At 32.5% G+C, this 21,205-nt stretch overlaps 2 protein-coding genes and 2 non-coding genes across 8 annotated transcripts; 2 read left to right on the top strand and 2 right to left on the bottom strand.

Annotated features, from left to right (window-relative positions):
- Positions 1-10,832: 10,832 nt before the first annotated feature.
- TRNAD-GUC (transfer RNA aspartic acid (anticodon GUC)) lies at positions 10,833-10,904 on the top strand. The gene has a single exon. It is a non-coding gene; the product is annotated as a tRNA-Asp (tRNA).
- Positions 10,905-11,262: 358 nt separating this feature from the next.
- Positions 11,263-14,325, top strand: LOC127796613 (uncharacterized). Its single transcript, XM_052328847.1, has 2 exons — positions 11,263-11,388; positions 12,280-14,325. The coding sequence occupies exon 2, from the start codon at positions 12,356-12,358 to the stop codon at positions 13,823-13,825; it is 1,470 nt and encodes a 489-aa protein (XP_052184807.1). The 5' UTR covers positions 11,263-11,388; positions 12,280-12,355; the 3' UTR covers positions 13,826-14,325.
- Positions 14,326-15,580: 1,255 nt separating this feature from the next.
- Positions 15,581-15,662, bottom strand: TRNAS-AGA (transfer RNA serine (anticodon AGA)). The gene has a single exon. It is a non-coding gene; the product is annotated as a tRNA-Ser (tRNA).
- A 1,246-nt stretch (positions 15,663-16,908) lies between these two features.
- LOC127798502 (uncharacterized) lies at positions 16,909-20,396 on the bottom strand. Of its 5 annotated transcripts, XR_008022406.1 has the most exons (5): positions 20,172-20,396; positions 19,756-19,861; positions 18,295-18,413; positions 18,041-18,162; positions 16,909-17,195 (listed from the first exon to the last, which is right to left on the bottom strand). XR_008022406.1 is itself a non-coding variant. In XM_052332109.1 (4 exons), the coding sequence occupies exons 1-4, from the start codon at positions 20,281-20,283 to the stop codon at positions 18,125-18,127; spliced, it is 375 nt and encodes a 124-aa protein (XP_052188069.1). In that variant the 5' UTR covers positions 20,284-20,396; the 3' UTR covers positions 16,909-18,124. The 5 variants fall into 5 exon arrangements, 4 of the variants coding, with proteins under 4 accessions (XP_052188069.1, XP_052188070.1, XP_052188071.1 ...); XM_052332109.1 differs by having other exon boundaries at positions 16,909-18,162; XM_052332110.1 differs by having other exon boundaries at positions 16,909-18,162; positions 18,295-18,421; positions 20,172-20,393.
- Between the last annotated feature and the right edge of the window lie 809 nt (positions 20,397-21,205).

Raw genomic sequence — 21,205 nt, 5'->3', positions numbered from 1 at the left:
ATTATTATTATTATATATTATTTTTTATCACTACTGATACTATATTTTGATTTTTGTTTTATATATATTTGTTAGATTATGTCTCCAACGCCATGGCCCACCCAAAGCCCGTAGTGTCATTTGGGCCTGTTATCCCTTAATTGGATTTGACTTCTGTCTTTCACTCTTTTATATATACTAGTGGATAACCCATGCGATGCATGGATATTATAAAAAAAAAAAAATTGTTAAAGTAAAAATTATATAATTTAGTAATTATAATAAATAAAAATTATAATAAAAAAGTAAAAATTAAACAAAATAATCATGTTACAATCATGAGAACACAACAAAAGAATTATAAATTTTAAAAGATTTCTTTATATACATTCAAGGGTAGACGAACAATAAAAAGTACATAACTCTATCCCGAAATCATGTAAAAAATAAACCTAAATTAACATGTAATACAATAAGCAATGCGTAAAAAAATACAAAAATTACACGATAACAGAAAAAAGAAAAAGAATAAACGATAATCAACCTCTTTATTCTAAAATATGTATTCAAGGGTAGACGTTTTTATTTTTTAATTTTCACATGTATTTGTCTCGTATGTGCGTACCACACGAACCCTCAAGGCCTAATTTTTTCTAGTTGCATTCATATCACTCACTTGACATAATAATGGTACTATGTTACATCAGAAGACCAAACTGAATAAAAAAATTGGTTAAAATTTACTAAATAAAAATAAAAAATAAGAGAAAATTTAAGAAGAAGAATTGAGAAAGGAGAAGAGAGGAAATGGAAGTGTTGAACGGGAATGAAGAGGAAGAAGAGACAAATATTTGTTTCTTTTTATTAATTTTTCTTCTTTCAAATTCTTCAATTTCTCTCAATTTATCAAATCACATGTCACCATTAAGTTTTCCTTTTTTTCCCACGCTTTGCCACACAATCTGAATCTTACTTAACATAATTTTCAAAACACAAATTTAATTTGTATTTAATTTCCCCAAGTCCAACATATAGCACATCTTCGGAGTAGACCAATGGGAAAAAGGAGAATTAAATAAATGAAAATAAACAATTAAGTTGAAAAATAAAATTATGACATTTAAAATTATAAAAAATAATTTTAAATTAATTAAATTGTATGTAAAATAAAAATAATTTAAATAATCAATTAATTATATAAATAATAATAATCAAATTTTCAAAATTGATTATCTATATATGACTTTATATATTTCTCCTAATAATTAATTATCATATTTAAGATAGGTCAAATTTTGAAAGAAGTAAAAACAAAAAAGTTAAAAAATAAAATTATAACATTTAAGTTATATTTAAAATTATAAGAAAATAAATTTAAATTAATTAAACTATATATAAAATAAAGATAATTTAAATAATTAATTAATTATATAAATGGTAATAGTCAAATTTTCAAAATTAATTATCCATGACTTTACATGTTTCTCCTACAATCAATTACCACATTTAAGACAGATCAAATTTTAAGAAAGTAATAAAAAATATAAAGTTAAAAAGTAAATTATAATATTAAAATTATATATAAAATTATAATATTTAAAAATATAAAAAATAAATTTAAATTAATTAAACTATATATAAAATAAGAATAATTTAAATAATCAATTAATTATATAAATAATAATAATCAAATTTTCAAAATTGATTATCCATATATGACTTTACATATTTCTCCTGACAATTAATTACCACATTTAAGACAGATCAAATTTTTAAGAAAATAACAAAAAAAATAAAGTTAAAAAATAAAATTATAATATTTAAGTTATATATAAAATTATAATATTTAAAATTATAAGAAAATAAATTTAAATTAATTAAACTATATAAAATAAAGATAATTTAAATAATTAATTAATTATATAAATGATAATAATCAAATTTTTAAAATTAATTATACATACATGACCTTACATATTTCTCCTAGCAATCAATTACCACATTTAAGACATGTCACATTTTTAAGAAAACAACAAATAAAAATAAAGTTAAAAAATAAAATTATAACATTTAAGTTATATATAAAATTATAACATTTAAAATTATAAAAAAATAAATTTAAAATAATTAAACTATATATAAAATAAAGATAATTTAAATAATCAATTAATTATATAAATAATAATAATCAAAATTTTAAAATTAATTATCCATACATGACTTTACATATTCCCTCTAGCAATCAATTATCACATTTAAGACATGTCACATTTTTAAGAAAGTAATAAAAAAAATAAAGTTACAAATGAAATTATAACATTTAAGTTATATATAAAATTATAACATTTAAAATTATAAAAAAATAAATTTAAATTAATTAAACTATATATATAATTAAATTAAAATAAAAAATTTACTTGGCAGTCGGTATTCAACGGTATTACTTGATATCTCAAGAGTTCTCCTGATTTAAAGAAATCTCATTTTTCTGTAATTTATTTCAATTAAAATTTTATGTTAATATTTAAAAATTAATAATATGAATTAAATTTTGTCTCTTCATATATCAGCATACTTACACATTCTCAAAACACTATTTAACAATAAAAAAATATATTTACGTGTTTCAAGAACTACACGATTTTCACAAATTTAGACTTAATTAATGATTTATAAAAATTTCATTTCGGGTAAGCAAAAAAAATTAAAAAATATAATAAAATATCTAAATAATAACTGAAAATGAGTGGGAAAATTTTTGACGGCTATTTTATTATAATATATATATAAATATATATATAGAAATGATGTCATGTCTGTTTGTACGAGGTATCAACAAAAGAGACTTAAAAGAGAGATTAGGGGATGTTTAGCTTACTGTCTCTTTTCATAGCCTTTTTAAGTTATATAAAATTTAAAAGTTTGATAAAGTTTAAATTGATAATGTATTTGAATAAATATATTTTAAATTATCAATTAATAATTACATGTTTGGTTTTAAAGAATTGATAAACTATCAAAACTTCACAAAAAAATCAAAATAGACATGGTGTTGAATGATGTAAATAAAATTTATATAAATATTAATTTTTAATAAAAATTTTAAATATATTAAGTCAATATAAATTAAAATATATTATATATATAGTGAATGGAGGAGGAGGTGGGGGCTGGGGCAACAACAAAGGTGGCGGTTGGAGATGGGTTTAGTGGCGACAGTTAGACATGGCCACGGTTCATGAACCGTCGGTTCCGGTTCATGAACCGCCGGTTCCGGTTCAAGAAATCTTTGAACCTGAACCGAACCGCCCAAGGGCGGTTTGGGACGGTTCGGTTCCGGTTCCGGTTCGTGCCGGTTCGGTCAACGGTTTGGACCGGTTCGGTCAACGGTTTGAGCCGGTTCGGTCAACGGTTCCGGTTCCGGTTCAAACCGAATTTTTTTAATTTTTTTTAAATATTGTTGTATTCAATTTTGGTCCTTGTTCCGTTGTTCGGTTCGGTTTGGTTTCGATTTTTAATTGTTAAATGTAATTGTAAATATAAATATTCTCAACCATATTTTTAATAAAAAAACACTACTAAAAATTGAAGAAATATAAGTAATAATTTCATTAAAAATAATTAAAACAACTAAACAAGTATGTAATATAAGTAATTAATTTTTACAAATGTGAAAAATAAAAAATAAAAAATAGAATTAGACTTAATTTCATTAAAAAATAATTACAACAAAAATGTAATACAAGTAATTAATTTTTACAAATGTGAAAAAAAATAAAATATGGACTTGGATCCTACGCATCTTCATTGGAGTCGGAAGTCGCCGTTGTTGAACCATCATTAACCCATTCGTCAGATGATGATGAATGGATAAGTTCTTCTTGACGTCGCATGTTAGCTCTTTCCCAATCATCGAGGCAAACTTGAGCTTCCAATGATTCTGGAGCCAATCTTGATCTTCTTTCGTCCAAAATGTTGCCTCCACTACTGAATGTTTGTTCAACGGCTACAGTTGAAGCTGGAACTGCAAGAAGTTGACTTGCAATAATTGCAAGAGTTGGAAATGTCTCCTTGTGCCTTTTCCACCACTCCAAAATTTCAAAATTTAAACATGTATCATCACCAAACTCAAAAACTGTGGTTAGATAAGTTTCGAGCTCCAAATGTGAGCTCGATCTAGGTTTTTTCCTCCTTTGATCTAAAAATTTATGACCCCATTTCATTGGTTGGGAGGAAGAGGAATGCGGAGCCATGGATGGAAATGATTCTTCACTACTAGGAGCAATAACATATGCTTCATATAATTGATTGCATAAAGTTCTAACCTTAGAAATTATAATATTCACATCAATTTCTTCATTATTTTCTAATCCTAACAACGAATAATAGTTAGACAAACACTCAATTAAACCATCAAATTTACACCTAGGATCAAATACCATAGTAACAAGAAAAATTTCAGGAATAAATTGATAATAACGTAACCATTTTTCTCTCATTTCTAAAACAGCATGACAAATTTCTTCAACATTAATTCCTTCCATTAATACACCGGCCACATTCATTGCTTCTATTAAAAATTGATGTGAAGTTGGTTTATAAACACTACTAAGTGTATGAGTAGCATCATTAAAAATTCGTAAAATATTCAAAATTGAACTACAAACATTCCACATAGTTGGAAAAATAGGATATTGTGGAATATAATTTGCTGCAAAAGAACACAATAAATCTTTATATTCAAAAGATTGATTAAGTAATTTAAAAGTTGAGTTCCAACGAGTAGGGACATCTTTTGAAAAACGTTTTGGGGTTTGACCATTGGAGGTGCAAAAATGTGCCCATGCTTTTGCAGTTCGAGGGTGTACCCAAATATAAGAAATAACATTTCTAATTGGATCTAAATAAGAATTAAGTGACTTAATACCATCTTGAACACATAAATTTAAAACATGACATGCACATCTAACATGAAAAAATCTTCCACCAAAATTTGGTTGGCAAATTCTTTTCAATTCATTAATAGAAGCAGTATTAGCCGATGCATTATCAAAAGAAATTGAAAAAATTCTATTAACTAATCTATATTCTTGTAAAATTTGTTGAATTAATCTACAAATATTTTCAGCATTATGACTTTCATCAAAACATCGATACGCAAGAATTCTTTTTTGTAAAACATAATTTTCATCAACCCAATGACAAGTAATACCCATATATGAATGAGTTTGCCAATGATCACTCCAAATATCACTACAAATAGAAACATTAATATTATTGTTTTGAAAATATGTTATCAATTCAATTTTTGAGTTTTTAAACAATTTTAACAAATTCCTTTTCAAAGTATTTCTAGGAATTGATTTAAAACTAGGATTAACAAAGTTTTGACAAAATCGAGTAAAACCTAATTTTTCACCAAAACTAAAAGATAAATGATCAATTGCTACCATTTCAGCTAAACCAGACCTACAATTAGCTTCATTATAATGAAATAATTGAGGAGAGTTTGAAGAGGTAGCAAACCCGGATATTTGTGTTTGATCGCGGCTCAATCCAACCTTGAGCGGGTGCTTTGTTTGCAAATGTCGGGCGAAAGTACCATATCCACCTCCTTGCTTGAATTTGTATACTTAATTACAATAATTACAAGATACATCAAATTTACCATCTCCTTTTGGTGTTTTCTTGAAATGAATATTAAAAATATCAGAAGTAGAAATTTTTCCACCTCCCTTTTGTTGAGTTTCACTCTCTTGTGTTTGAAAATTTTGAGCTTCAAACTCAACATTTTCAACATTTCTACCTTCACTTGCCATTTTTTTGAAAAAAGTATGATAATAAAAAAATATAATAATGATAAAATAATATAGTAACAAGTAATAAATAATTAACAATATAATTGAATAAATTGATAAATAACAAAATGAGAAGATTGAAGAAATTGAAATTAAAATATTAAATGAGAGACAAAATTGAGAGAATAATAGCTTGAGACTTGAGAGAGAGAGAGAGAGAGAGAGAGAGAGAGAAAGTGTGAAAAATGAGTGGGGGAGGGAGGGGTATATATAGATAGGAATTATAAAATTTAAAAAAAAAAAAAAAGTTGGGGGGGGGGTCCAACGGTCCAATCCAAATTGGACCGTTGGGGGGGGGTGTCCAACGGTCCAATTTGGACCGTTGGGGGAGGGGAGGGGGGTCCAACGGTCCAATTTGGACCGTTGGGGGGGGGTGCACCGTGCGCGGCCGCACGCGCACGGGGGGGGGGGGGGGGGTTGGGGGGGGGAGGGGGGGCCGGTTCCGCGGAACCGGAACCGGCAGTTCCGGTTCTCCGGAACCTTGAACCGGAACCGGACCGAATTTCGCCGGTTCGGTCCGGTTCCGGTTCGAACCGCCGATCCGGTTCAATTTTGGCCATGTCTAGCGACAGTGATAGTAAAGGCAGAAGATGAAGATTGGAGTATAGTTGAAATTATATATTTTGTTTGAGAATAAATCAGACATTTCGTTGGTCAACATTTCGTTGGTCAACGCAATAAACTCTTGGTAGTGTTTTTGAAAAAACTAGGGAGATGAGCTTTTTCAAAATGCTTGTAGATGACCTTTTAAGCTTAAAAGCGTTTAAATTCTTGGTGCTTATCAAACACTTAACAAAATAAATTTAATAAGTTATAAGCTAAATGAATAACTTATAAGTAATCAAACTGATGAGCCAATCGCCACCTAGATTAGGTTTTCTTATGAGTCACTCACTCACTACTCATTGTAAAGAAAGCATTCCATCTTAGTGGATTTAATACATAACAAATTGGGTGCAAGTTTTCACTTGAAGTGGAGTTTCCCAAGGTGTCCTAATAGTAACCAAAACCAAGAAATTTGGGAGTTTGTATGTATTGTAAAGATCTATTGTGACTGATTTTGCTGCAATTTCATCATGTGTTGTCAAATTGGGATGTTACCAAATTGTGTCACATAAAACTAGACAATATGAGTGAGAAAGGTTTAGCAAGAGAGGTCTCCTTGAAGGGTAGAATATAGAAAAATTGAAATTTTGCTAGCATTACATTTTTTAAAAGCAAAAAATGATTAATTTTATCATTACCACTCACAAGACCAAGGATACTCTTGATTATATTACATTTTTTAAAACAAAAAATGATTAATTTCATCATTACCACTCGTAAGAAAGAATACTCTTGATTACATTCACTCTTACCTTTGAGGTTCTACTAAAGTGAAGTCCAAAGGTGGTGGTTTGAATCTTCTGATTTTGATTGATGATTTTTCTATAAAAAATTGAATTTATTTCCAAAGCACAAGGATGAGGTGTTCAAGACCTTTATGCAATGGAAGATTTTGACTAAAAAAAAAAGAGGAAACAAATTAAAAGGCTTAGAACAAATAATCGACTTTAATTTTGTGGTGGAGTCATTACAAAAAAATTAATTTTTTGCTATAATTTTTTTGCGAAAGTTTTAAAAATCATAGCAAAACATGATATTTTGTAGCGATTTATAAACGGTCGCAAAATACATTTTTTGCAATAATTTTTTAACATTTTGCGGCGATTTGTAAAATTTATTAAAAAATTTAATTTTACGACAATTTTTTGAAAATCGTCACTAAATTTAAAAAATAATTTAATAATTAAAAATTAAAATTAAATTTTATGATGATTTTTGAGAAACGTCGTTAAATTTAAAAAATAATTAAAAAATTAAAATAATTTAATATTTGTGACGATTTTTCAAAACTATCTCTAAATTTAGAAAATAATTTAATAATTAAAAATTAAAATAAAATAACATTTGCAGCAATTTTAAAAAATCATTTCAAAATTTATTAAAAAAATTAATTTTGCAGTGATTTTTAAAAAATTGTCGCTAAATTTAGAAAAAAATTAAATAATTAAAAAAAATAAATAACATTTACGATGATTTTTCAAAATTATTGCAAAATTCATTAAAAAATTTAATTGTATGTTGATTGCATACACATGTCATGTTAATGAGAAATGTATATATTTATTGGTGAAGTTTATTTGTCATACATTGTATATTTATTTGGTGACACAGGAAATCGATAGCCTATCATGTATGTTATATTATGTCCCGGCTTTAGAAGAGGGGTTGGAATTGGTGGTGAATGTGCTAGCATCGAAAAAGAGGTTGGAAAATGGTGATAGTAAAGGGATTCCCCATTGTCACTAAAAGAATGTGAAAAGATGATGTAATTATTGCATTTTATATTCATGCTCAAATAATGTTTATTATGAATCTCTTACTTAGATGGTTCATAATTTAATTGGACTATATCCCTAGAATATTTTCATATTCCAAATAAATCGAGTCAAGCAAAAAAAAAGGGGATTATTGACGAATGAGCCGGCAAATGTTGATTTTTTTAAGTCTTATGTAAATTATACGGATGTAAACCTCACTCTCATATTATATGACTGTACGATTTGATGTTAATTAGGAAAATGAATGTACTGTTTTGTTCCCTAGTTATTGTGTAAGATTCAGATTTCCATCTATTTTCTAAAAATATATAATTAGCTAATTTAGTTATACCAGTAAAGTTTGTGTGTACAAAAAAAAAAATATATCCATTTTAGAGAAAGTAATAACACTCTGAGAAAGTTGAGTGTTACACTCTACATTCAACAATTCCTTATTAGAAATTAGAGTCAAGTTAGAGATTTGTTACGTTATGTATCTAATTTCATAGCCCAATGTCCTTATTATTATTTGGGCATGATATCTCTTAGTGAGATTTGGGTTTTATCTTTCTCTCTTAATTAGTTGTATATAGAAATAGTGTCAATTATGTATGTACGAAGTATCAAAAAGAGAGTTAAAAGGGAGATTATGCTTTCTTATGAGTCATTGGCTCACTACTAAACCATTTTATCCTAGTGGATTTGATGCTCTCCAACTTGTGAACATAGACTTAAGCCAAACCATGTAATTCTCTTGTGATCGAATCCTCCCTACATATATATATATATATATGTGTATGTATAAACAAAATAAAAACTAAGAACACAAGATATTTATGTTTTTCAACATAAGTCTATGTCCATGAACTAAGATAGAATTATTTCATTACAAGTCGTAAGCCAATGGCTCATAAGAGAGCCTAATTTCCGTTAACTCTCTCTTGATACATCATACATACAAAAATGACATTTCTCTCTCTCTCTCTCTCTCTCTCTCTCTCTCTCTATATATATATATATATATATATATGAGAAAGACAAAACCCAAATCTTACTAAGAGATGAGAGGCACAAACAACAATATGGGTTTTGAGGTATTTGAATTAGGCCCCAACAATTTTAATATAAATCTTAAAATTAGGAATTTATGTTAATTTTAACACTAAATAATTTTTTAGTTTATATAAATATATATCACGTCAATTTTTATTAACAAATTTTGATAAAAATTAAAAGAGAAATTAAATTATAATAAAAAATTAAAATTTAATAATTATGGTAACAAAAATTAAAGTACAACAATTAATTTGTTATAGAATACAGAGTTGACAAATTAGTTATCAAAGTTAGTCCAAAAATACTTCGATCTTATATAATGTAAAAGGTGTATATAAGATAAATAATATATTAAATACTATAAAAAGTGTACTTATATAGATGAAATATTCTATATAATAGAATATTATAAAAAATTATATTTTTATGTATATAAAATAATTTTTATATATGTTATACTATGTTTGTATAATACAAGTTACTAGTACTCATAGGTAACTTGGCCAATATTAGGTTACTTGAAGTGCACCTGTACGCACTTCTTTCAAGATGTATTATCATACTTTCTTTGAATTGTCCAGCTTCTAAGCCTAACTCAAAGCTCTTTAAATGGATCGTGATCGCCAAATTATAGAAAACTAATCTCAAAATCGCAACTCCAAGAGCCCTCGTCATTGTCAAATTAATTTGTTAAAATTTTAGTACGAAAGAATCACCAACATTGACAATCCAAATCTTCAAGAGCAGCATCGTCATATCTCTCTCATTCTTCCCTCCTCAACGGCCATCAACGTTAGGAGAAAGGTGAAGGGGCGACAGAAGACAAATCGATTGCCAAACAACAAAAGTTGCAACGACCAACGAAACAATTGATTATGGCGACTCTAAGCGACTGGCGGCTTGCAAAATGACTCCACAAACGAATAGCTTGTGGTTTGTGATTTTTTTTTTAAATTATTTATTTATTTATGTATTAGATGAATAATATTGTATATTTATATATTTGGTTATTGATTTGTATATTTGATTATTGAGTTTGTGTACGTGCGTATTTAATTATTATGTATTTAATTATTAATTTTGTATATGTATATTTGATTATTGATATACACATAATTATTAATTTTGTATATATATATAATTATTTTATATATTTAATTATTAATTATGTGTACGAGTAAGGATTCTTGTTGGAGTCAATCTAAGCATCATCTTTGTATCCTTTTATTATTTTTTTAAAATCAATTACCTTTTGTTTATACACTCGCTCAGTAGTAGTAACGGATACTGTACCAATAATACAGTTTGGTAATGTTGTCATTTTAAGCACAATAATTTTCTATTAATTTGTTTGAATAAGTAATGGGACAATCTAATAAACTCAATGAAAACACAATTTTGCATGGATGAAGTTTCACAATTATCTCTACTTATATTCACGAAAATATATTTTTTATTGTATTTTGAACCGAAGAATGATGAATATATATTTTTATATATGGAAATTCACTTCAACAAAAGTCTGCCAAGGATGACAAACTTTATTTAATTTTAAATAACGCCCAACAACAATCAAGTCGTTGTAGTATAGTGGTAAGTATTCCCGCCTGTCACGCGGGTGACCCGGGTTCGATCCCCGGCAACGGCGATATTTTGTTTTTGATTTGGTTTTGTAACTGTAGTTTCAGCCACTTCTCACATCCCAGAATGGAAAATCCGAAACGAAGTTGAAGACCTGCCGCGGAAACCAATAACGGTGCCACCGTCCCCCGCTGGGAAAGCAGATCGCCGCCACCACCAGCATCCACATCAAGGCATAGTCAACATCAACTCCCCTTCACCTTGGCCGTCTTCCTCAGCCTCAACCCCGCCTCGCGCCTCGTGGCCTTCCAGGTCTACTCCTTCAGCCTCAACCTGGCGATCCGCACGGCCGCCTTGACGCCGGCGGACACGTCAATCGGAATGTGCTCCGAGTTGGGATCGAGTCTGGGCTCCGCTGCGGGATCGGACTCCGGTTGCGTGTTTCTGACCATGGCGTTGGTTGATCTGGTATGGATAAAGCTTGGGATTTTGGCTTGCTGGAGTTGGTACAGTTTGGCGTCTGTTGCGCCACAGTACCACTGGTCACATGAGTACTCGCCTTCTAACTCTCTCATTAACTGTGTTTTTATCGTCTATGGTTTCTTTTCCTTCCATGCCAACATTATGTCTTCTTTATGATTAACATAAAAGTCCCAATTTCCCTTAAGAAAACAAAGGCTTCTAAGTGTTATTAGTAAAGTTAAATTTGTAAATATTCACACATTATTTTCTTTAATTAAAAGCTTTTTATAAATACTATTAAGTGACAATAAATCATTAACTTGAAACAACAAAATTGTCCACTGAAGTTGTGTCTTATGTACCAAACAATTCGCAACTGGTAGACCTTTCATCCCATGTGCTGATCATGGAGAATAGACTCTTTGACTTGCTTATGGTGGGTCTTCCATAACAAGAAAGAAACTCAAGTTTGGTCAACTTTTAGCCACAGGCGCAGCACCTTTGGGTTACCATTCCTTAGTGGGTTGGGTAGATTATTAGGTCCTTGAGCAATATATGCCACAGCTTAAATTTGATTATTATTATTACCAGTATCATCTTTATACAAAATTCGTATACCCAAAATCTAACAACCACAGTTCTCTAATTATGAGTTATTTTTTTTACATACTCCTAGGCCCTCTTATCATCATTATATATATATATATATATTATGACTACTATAGTTGGGAATAACTGGTTTTGTTTATGGTTGCGTATTGTTTAATACTGTTATAGCATTGATATTGATTATGGTAGCTACAAAGTTAGTAATAAGGAAGTTTAGGAAGGTTACTTTAATTTAATCCTGGGAAGTCAAAAAGGATTGCCACTCTCAAGCAAACTGTACTAGCTTCGTTTACAGTCCACCGGATATATATATTAAATGATCAAGAAGCTTATCAGTGGGAATAATTCAAATTCCGAATCTTATATTACAGAGACTTCTCAGATCCAAAACAAATTAAGGGACTTCAATCGTGACTGATTTCTCCATCTCCTGATCTATGCACTGCCATGGCGAAGGATCAAACCACTGTCTTCAGTTTCAGATACGTCTGCTACTTCCTCCTCCTTCTCTCTGTCTTCTCCTCCATCTCGTTCATCCACTGGTCTCACTGTTCTGAAGCTCGAAATTCTCATCTCCAAATGTTGGAAAATGATGAGCAAAATCAAGCAATTAATCTCCTTTCTTTCCCATCTGCGTGGAACCATCTTTCCTTTTCTTCAAAACCACCTTCAAAGCTCCTCAAGATTGCTCTGTTTGTGAAGAAATGGCCGCAGAGATTTCACGCGGGAGGGCTTGAGAGGCATGCTTTGACTCTCCACCTTGCCCTGGCCAAAAGAGGCCACGATCTCCACATCTTCACTGCCAATCCTCCAAACTCACCCCTTCCAAAATACCCAATAAGTAATCTCCATTTTCACTTCTCAAAGCCAACGGCTGCTGGTTACCTGGATCAAGCTTCAGTGTGGGCGCAATTTCTGGCCCAGAACTCAACCGGGAGGCCTTTCGATGTGATCCACACTGAAAGCGTAGGCCTCATGCATACCCGGTCCCGGAATCTCACCAATCTGGCTGTTTCCTGGCATGGAATTGCTTATGAAGCCATACACAGTGACGTAATTCAGGAACTTCTCCGAGATCCTGCAGAGCCACAGGCAAAAGCACTGGCCCAGAGAGCTTTGAAGGTTGTTGAAGAGGTGAGGTTTTTCCCAAGATATGCTCACCATGTTGCTACCAGTGATCATGTTGGGGATGTCCTGAGAAGGATCTATATGATCCCGGATGATCGAGTTCACGTCATCCTGAATGGCGTCGATGAGGGGATCTTCCGGCCAGATGGCTCCAGAGGCAAGGATTTCAAGCAGAAATTTGCAGTTCCAAAGACCAAGTCATTGATCTTGGGAATGGCTGGGAGGTTGGTTAAAGACAAAGGGCACCCACTAATGTTTGAAGCTCTGAAGCAAATGTTCGCGGAAAACATTACATTTCGGGAAAGTGTTGCTGTTTTGGTGGCTGGGGATGGACCATGGGGTGGTAGATACAAAGACTTGGGCACCAATTTGCTGGTTTTGGGGCCAGTGGAGCAGGCTCAACTGGCAGGTTTCTATAATGCTATAGATCTCTTTGTGAATCCAACCCTCAGAGCCCAAGGATTGGATCATACCCTATTAGAAGCAACACTTTCCGGCAAGCCAGTCATGGCGACAAGGCTCGCCAGCATTACGGGGTCTGTGATTGTCAGCAACGAAATGGGCTATACATTTTCTCCCACAGTGAGTTCGCTGAAGAGGGCTCTGTATCAGGTTTGGGAAGATGGGAGAGGAATTCTAGAGAAGAAAGGCATGGTGGCTAGAGGAAGGGGTTTAACGCTCTTCACTGCGACCAAGATGGCGGCTGCCTATGAGAGGTTGTTCCTTTGCATCTCATCTGAGCAGGAAATGGGTAACGATTATTGTAGATACCAGCCTTCATCTGGTTAGAGAAAACAGATTCAGGACCGTAATTAGTCGGCAAAAATTTACCTCCAGTAGGAGTGGCAGGAGGGAAAGGTTTCGGTTTCAAACTGATGCATCTGCTTTTCTGGAAACCTCGAATAAAGGCGGAAAAATGAACTCAAGCTGCCAACTCTTGCTACCCTTTTTGGGTACCTCCAAGAGCCATTCCTTTAGCAATTAGCTGGCGAAAGGTGAGAGATTTTGTTTGTTTTTCTTTTCATGAATGCCTCTTGTTCTGAATAAGACGTGATCAGATCCATGTTTAACATACAAAGCTCAGTAGTGTCAGCTGATAATTTCTGTGACTCGGCAACCTGCTAAAGTTGTCATAATCGAAGTTCACATCTTAAGTCTGAAATGCTAGTACTCTTCAAATAAAGAGTTTGCTTGAAGCTATTTTAGCTTTTATATAACGAACGTACAGCATGGAAACAGATCTAGACTTCCAATCATCCTTCTAGTGGACGTAGTGTATTCAAACAGGCAAAATTGGGAAACATTTAGTGATCTTAAATCATTACTCATTAAGTTCTCTGTTTCATTTAAATGCTTCCTTTTGACATTTTGTTTGAAGAGGGAACCCCAAAATGGGTACTGCATGCATCACACTTCATACCCATATCGAAACATGCATCTCTAGATATTCCAACATTTTTCAAGATTCTATCAGTAACATAACCATGCATGCAGTCTTCAAAAGAACCCCAAATTAAGATTTCTTGTATCAGACAACCATTAACCGAGGTCTCCTTCAACCTGACAAAAGACGAACACCTTGGAGCCAAAAGGATCAACTGCGAATGAGCTTCTGGTTTCCATTATTACCTTTGGGCCGTTCTTGATATTTCCAAAAATTTTGACAAATTGAGAAACTCAGAGACCGATGGGAACTTGCAAGTTGCAAAGAACTCCAAGCAACCATCTTCAACCCAGATTGAAGTTATATATTATTAGTTTTTTCCCCCCCTTCTAGGATCTGCTCCCACTCCAATGAATCCGAATTTATCTTTTTCAAGTAGGATATATAAAAATGTTGGCACAATATTATTGTAACTCGGATTATGGCTTATGAGACGTATTTATTTATTTATTTGGGGGGGGGGGGGGGGGGAGGGGGTAAAAAAGATTATGAGAAAGACTATTCTAGCATAAGAATGACACCTATTAATTGATTGTTTGTTTATTTCACACCAAAAAAAACTTATCATATAATATTTGTTTAATATATAAAAAATATTATCAAAGAAAATTGACACTAATATCTTATAATCATACGCAATTATAACTTTTGATTTTGTACTTAATAAACATAAGAGTTCTGATATACTGTTCATGTCGGGCAACATTTATGTTGTTGATGCGAGCTAGTAAAGGAGTGCATGTGGGGGTGGGGGGACTCATAGTCGGGTCCACGCTCAGCTATGGGTTTATCCTAAACCCTAAACTTGTCTTCTCATAGTTATTCACGTCGAATAACTGTTATGTTATTTAACGTGAATAACATAATAATTCTCATAAACATAAAAAACACACTAAGTTCACTATATATTTGGTAAGTTGTAAGCTCACTCTTGTGTGAAAAATTATATTTGAGCTTAAATGTTTTCTATAAAGTAAAAATGGGTTTGAAGTATTGTTCACTGCTTTTTGAAGTAAATTTATAAATTCTTCCAAATGAATCATTACTTTGCCAGCCTAATTTTTAGGCCTCGGAAAAATGGCAAAAATAGAAACAAAACACGTGAGCGGCAGGATTCGAACCTGCGCGGGCAGAGCCCACATGATTTCTAGTCATGCCCGATAACCACTCCGGCACGCCCACGGAGGCGTTAAGTAGCAATCACAAAACTATTATATTTGGGAAACGGAAAACAATAGTGTTTTCACCCAGCTTCTAGCGTCACAGGCTCACCTTTTAATATGATTGGTATAATGATTTTTTATTATTATTATATACATGTATAATTTGTAAGCAATTACATTTTAGAGACTGTCACGCCTATGTAATAAATATTTAAAATGTTATGCTATTCCTCTAGTTTTGGCACAGAGATAACAATAATTAAAATCTTGGATCATGCAAAGTAGTAGTAATGGTAGTTGTTTACATGAGCCATACTTTAATGGTTTTGTTATTATAAAAAAATCAAATCGCATTGGTGAATACCTGAACTTTATAATAGAAGAAGAGAAACTAAGTAGATTGATGCTCTGGCACCAATTTCATCTTGACGTGGTACATGTGTACTTTATTATTTAGTGTCACTTATCTGGACAGACAGGAATTCTATTTTTGCATTCTTAACTAAAACACATTAATGTTATAAGTGTTTTTTTTTTTCTGAGAAATAATGTTATATGTGTTATAAGATTGGTAATGTTTTGTATTTTAAATTGTTGTAACTTGAAAAAGTTTATACAAAGAAAAATATTTCAGTTACATATCCCAAAAGAAAAAATTGGAAACTACAAAAGAGAAATATTAGGATGGTTGAGGGAAAATTGTATGAGATTCCTTCCTACATGAGCTAATAAAACAAATAGCTCACATATTTCATTAAAGCCCGTGATGTTTTTTTTTTTTTATACCCAATTGAGATAATTTGTGTCAAATGAAGAAACAAAAAGAAGTTAGGACAACTTTATATACATTTAAAATTATCACTTTTGTGCGGTCTTTTATTACTCGTGTCCTTAATTTCGAGTGAGGAGGTAAATTCCAAACAAATCTTTAATCCTTACCTAAATCAAATATCGAACTTGTAACCTACTAATACTAATCTCAATATATCACTTAATTGCCACTTAATTTATGCAACTTTATATACACTTTTAAAATGGGAGGACGAATTTTATGATTTCAAAATAAAAATCTACTTAGTTTCTTGATGATACATCAATCCAATCATTTCTACCCGTGGAATTTATAAAGACGTTTGGAGCCAAAACTTTTTATATCCATTGGCATCCGTAACCTTTTTCAAAATTTTATATTCGTTTATGGGGTTGTCTACTCTTATTATATGACCCGAACATGAAATATTTGCTATAGCATTATCCAACCAAGATTCACCAATTTACAGTAGTACATCGTTACTTGATTAATGAAGAAAAACATACAAACACATTGTCACCTTCCTCAGACAAGTTCAATCCATCATGGTATTGTTACATCCTCCAATATCTACCTTTGAAAAAAAAAAAAAAAATCCTCCAATATCTACTGGCTCCCTACATCAGATCCTCTCCCAACACTGCTCCCTTTATGTAATGATCACAACGAAAGCAAGACCTAAGGAAACGATCTTTTGGTAGGCAACAGCAAATGTGACGAGCAATCTTCACATCTTTGTACCTTGTACCGTGGCCAACAAACACCCACCATATATCAAGGATCCTCAAAATGAAAACTTTAACATTGCATTTGATGATGATGTGCTTATTCAATATTTTGAGGATAAAAACTAAAAAGATGATGTATTTCATTAGATAATTAATTATTTTACTTTGACTAAAATAAATACCCCTACTCTACATTTTTTTTTACTTCACTGCTCATTCTCCTCTCGCTGCTTTTTTTTTGGCTGGCAAGTATAGAGCAAACCCTTGCCGAAATACAGTTGACCAAACCAAAGTTAGGGTCAGCGACCCAGATCTAGGTCCAGTAACCCAAATCCGTAGCTCGACAAGGCTCGGGCAGCAATTGCAAAGTTTGAGTCAACAGCCGACCGCAGTGACTTACAAAAAATATGATAAGGCACAGGCAAATTCTGACGGCTCCAATGCTGAAGTTTCTTATCCCCAAATTTAAACCCAAATCTGGGGTTGCATTTGCGGAAGTCGAGCTGATCAAGTGTATTCATTCAAGCGACAGAATAGAAAAAGAACGAACTCAAGCCCAACAACCAAGAGAAGCAAAACGAAATTGGGATTTGGCCAAATAGTAGGCTTGCCAGCAGGTGAGGGTGGCTCTTGGAGGTAAGGAAGAATGGGTCGCCAGAGCTCAGGAGAATAGGTTTGCTGGGGCGTTCATCATTTTGGTGTGTGGCTGGTCAATCAAGAGAGAGGGTGTGGCTGATTGAAAAGAAATGAAACTAAGCAAGAACAGAGAACAATTAAATCAAACGGTCCAAGCAAACAAGAAAAAAGAAAGCATGGAATGTACAAATATAGGCATATGCATGTAAAGAAGAGGCTTACCATGCCAACCATGTTTGGTTGCCATAGAAGAGAATTGATGCTATTAAGTGTGCAGATAGTTAGCAGCCATCATGAGTTCGAGGGTCAGCTCAGGTTCAATATGGAATTCAGTCTCCTTCCCGCTGCAAACAGAAATGTTTCCACATAAGTCAGCCATAAAGAGATCTCATGTTTGAATAAAATCAGGAGTAAATTCAACAGAATTTGTTTATTATTTTTTTAACTATTATTGGGATGTCATGGTCTATTTCTACCCAGGGCCCTTCGTTGCTGTCTGTAAGGATTCCTTATTGCTGGCACACAGCTGGAATTACAGAGACTATAGTTGAAAGGGAATTGCATGGTGGAAATGGCACCTCCTCCATAGTATTTGCTGAGCGGCTTGAAAAAAATTGAAAGGGAAAATCAAAAGAAGTATTGGGAGAAGGAAGAAATAAATATACAACCATCCTGATAAAAAATTATGTCTCAGACACTCATATTCTAGAGGAAATTAGTGATCAAGATTAAGGGATGCATTCTGGTCCAAAATTTTCAATTCAACTTTGCAACAATATCCTAGAGTTACTCTAAGTTATCACTGCAACTGTGTGTTTCAATTAGCATGCCATAAGGATGAATGTACAGGAGTTTCCACTGAATAAATTATTTTTTTCTGAACAGTTCTTATTAAAATTTATTTAGTAGGCTACTCTCTCATGGCAAAAAACCCTACAAGGAAATTCAAGAAACACTAGAAACTGCAATTTGATTGAGAACCCTCTACTGTAACCTTGAAAACCTGGCTATTCAATCTCTGCAGAAGATTCTCCATCCAGCAAGTAGAACTAACTGAGGACCTCAGTAAACCATATGGGAAAGGGACCTGCTAGCCAACTAAAGGTAGCACGAAAATACCTTTGTCCGGTATTCAACCACTCCTACCTTAAAACACATCACTAACAATCACCTTCCACATAATTCCAATCATACTCTACCCACACACCCTGCCATAACAGCATAACTTTACAATATAATTAACTTTTAAATAAAGATTTTTTCACAATTGAATTTATCCTACACCTGCAAACATTTGCTTAAGTTGCCATGCTAACAATTCCACGGATAGTTTATGATATCCATACCATTCTAAAGTTTTCAACTGACATAAATATGATTTTGTGGGTGTCCAAATCAGAAAGAAACACCAAGTTTTTGGATACTATTATGCATATGGTCTTAGCACCAATTGTTTTGGTAACAGCTACTCTTTGCACTGACAAAATACATGCATGATGAAAACAAAAATACTTGTGCATTTTCAAGAAATGAAAGTACACATTTTCATATCCTGCTTGCAGTAATAAATATAAGCATTCTAGCAAGAGCAAACCATTACCCCCATATGGAAAAGCAAAAGATTGACACCCTCGCCAAAATAACAGAATAGAAAGGCAAAATCAATTTTAAGCCCTTAGACCCCGATGGGTTCCCCAAATAAATTAGAAGACGAAGAAACAAAAATAAAATATCAATCCTTTTGTTTCTTGGTCATTCATTCCGACTAACAGATCAAACTACTAGGAGTCTATCTTTCCTTCTGAATTTGAAATCACAAAGGAGCCTGCAATGAGATGGAGATCTCCCCTTGCCTCACTTGTATAGCATTTCCAAACACGGTGAAATTAAAGGTAAAGGGCGAAACATAAAAAAAAAACAATAGGAGAAGAACGAACCTGGCGTATTGGAGAGACCAGTAAAAGTACTGGCAGACCTTCTCGAGAATGGTGGTGCTTATCTCGGGGAAAGTGACTTCTCCGTGCTGCGCCTCAGCGAAACCCCCTGAAACAAGCACAAACCTCAAACCCTCAGTTCAATCGCAGACGAGAAAGTTTTCAATAGAAATTATATCCCGATTAAAGAAATTTCAACAATTTCCAAATGTGGAATCTTCCGTTCTTCCGCAAGAAAACTCAATCCCTACGTTCGATCGAATAGGAAACAAAAATATAGGACAAAATCGGAGGATCTCTAGTTGGCGTAAAAGAAAAAATTAAGCGACCTTCAGTATCGAATTTTAATTTCTAGCCGAATTTGAGGGAGAAGAACTGAAAAACCCTAGACGTTGGTGGAAAGAAAGGTGGAGAAGAACCTGGAGAGGTGAGCATATTGCGAATGGTTTGAGAGACCATGGCAGCCTTCTTATCGATGACGAATTCGAAGCCCTCGGCGCTGATCAACTTCACAGTGTCTTCCTTCCTCATCTCGGCCGACTCCTTCTCTGGCAAGCTTCTTCCAGCGACACAGGACAAGAGACAGGAAACAGGTTGACCATCCCAGCACCGGGATCCGATTTCCTTGATTTATAATCGTCCGACCATTCCTCCCCCCCCACCAAAAAAAAAAAAAAAAATCACAAACACAAACACCTACAAAAATATTTTTAAACTCAGGAGTTTTTCTGAATTTTTATATTTTAATTTTGTTTTATTAACTTAATTTAACTTATTATAATTTAATTAAATTATTTGCAATATGAGGGTCTTAAAAAAATAAGTAATTCTATTTATGAATTTTCAGTCTAACTAGTATTACTTTTAAAAAAATAAATTTATTGATCCAACCCAATTTTGAGTGACTAAATTCGTTGTTAAAAAGATATATAATTGGAATAATGCTATTGGTACATCTTTGTGTACATCTTGGACTACATAAAGGTATATCAATGATAAAAATATTTCTCATAAGGCGCATGGAGAGACGCAAAGTATTTTGGTCATAATACCTCTTGTGTAGATCAAGATGTACAAAAATGATGTACATGATTCATATAATTGTGTTCTAACAATTTATTTTGATTAGTTGAATAAAAAATTGTCTGTTGATAAAAAATTTAAAAAATTATCATTTAATTAATACATAGATATTTAAGAGATAATTATTTATAACTAAATATAGATGACACGTTGCATGAATATTACAGCTTCAAATCTGGAATACATCCAAATTTCTTGACAAAAGATAAATTTTACCTGTGTTTGGACTGTTGGGTTTGGTGGGGGCAATCTTGTGTGGTTTCTTCTTAAGAAGCGTATTTGGTATTTAACTTGAATTACAGTATATAATGATGGATGATTCAATTATGAATCTTGATTTGAACCAAAAATCCCTGAACCCATGTTTAAC

The sequence above is a fragment of the Diospyros lotus genome, chromosome 3 (genome assembly GCF_014633365.1).
Source record: "Diospyros lotus cultivar Yz01 chromosome 3, ASM1463336v1, whole genome shotgun sequence".
Classification (NCBI taxonomy): Eukaryota; Viridiplantae; Streptophyta; class Magnoliopsida; order Ericales; family Ebenaceae; genus Diospyros; species Diospyros lotus.
Note: the sequence above shows the minus strand (reverse complement) of the source record. Positions and strands in the feature narration are given on the sequence as shown.

Excerpts from the sequence above, each read along its gene's own strand:
- LOC127798502 (XM_052332109.1), bottom strand. The coding sequence starts at position 20,283 with ATGAGGAAGGAAGACACTGTGAAGTTGATCAGCGCCGAGGGCTTCGAA. Across the intron at positions 18,414-19,755 it reads TGGTCTCTCCAATACGCCAG|CAAATACTATGGAGGAGGTG; the intron begins GTTCGTTCTTCT and ends CAAGCCGCTCAG. Across the intron at positions 18,163-18,294 it reads ACAGCAACGAAGGGCCCTGG|CGGGAAGGAGACTGAATTCC; the intron begins GTAGAAATAGAC and ends TTCTGTTTGCAG.
- LOC127796613 (XM_052328847.1), top strand. The coding sequence starts at position 12,356 with ATGGCGAAGGATCAAACCACTGTCTTCAGTTTCAGATACGTCTGCTAC.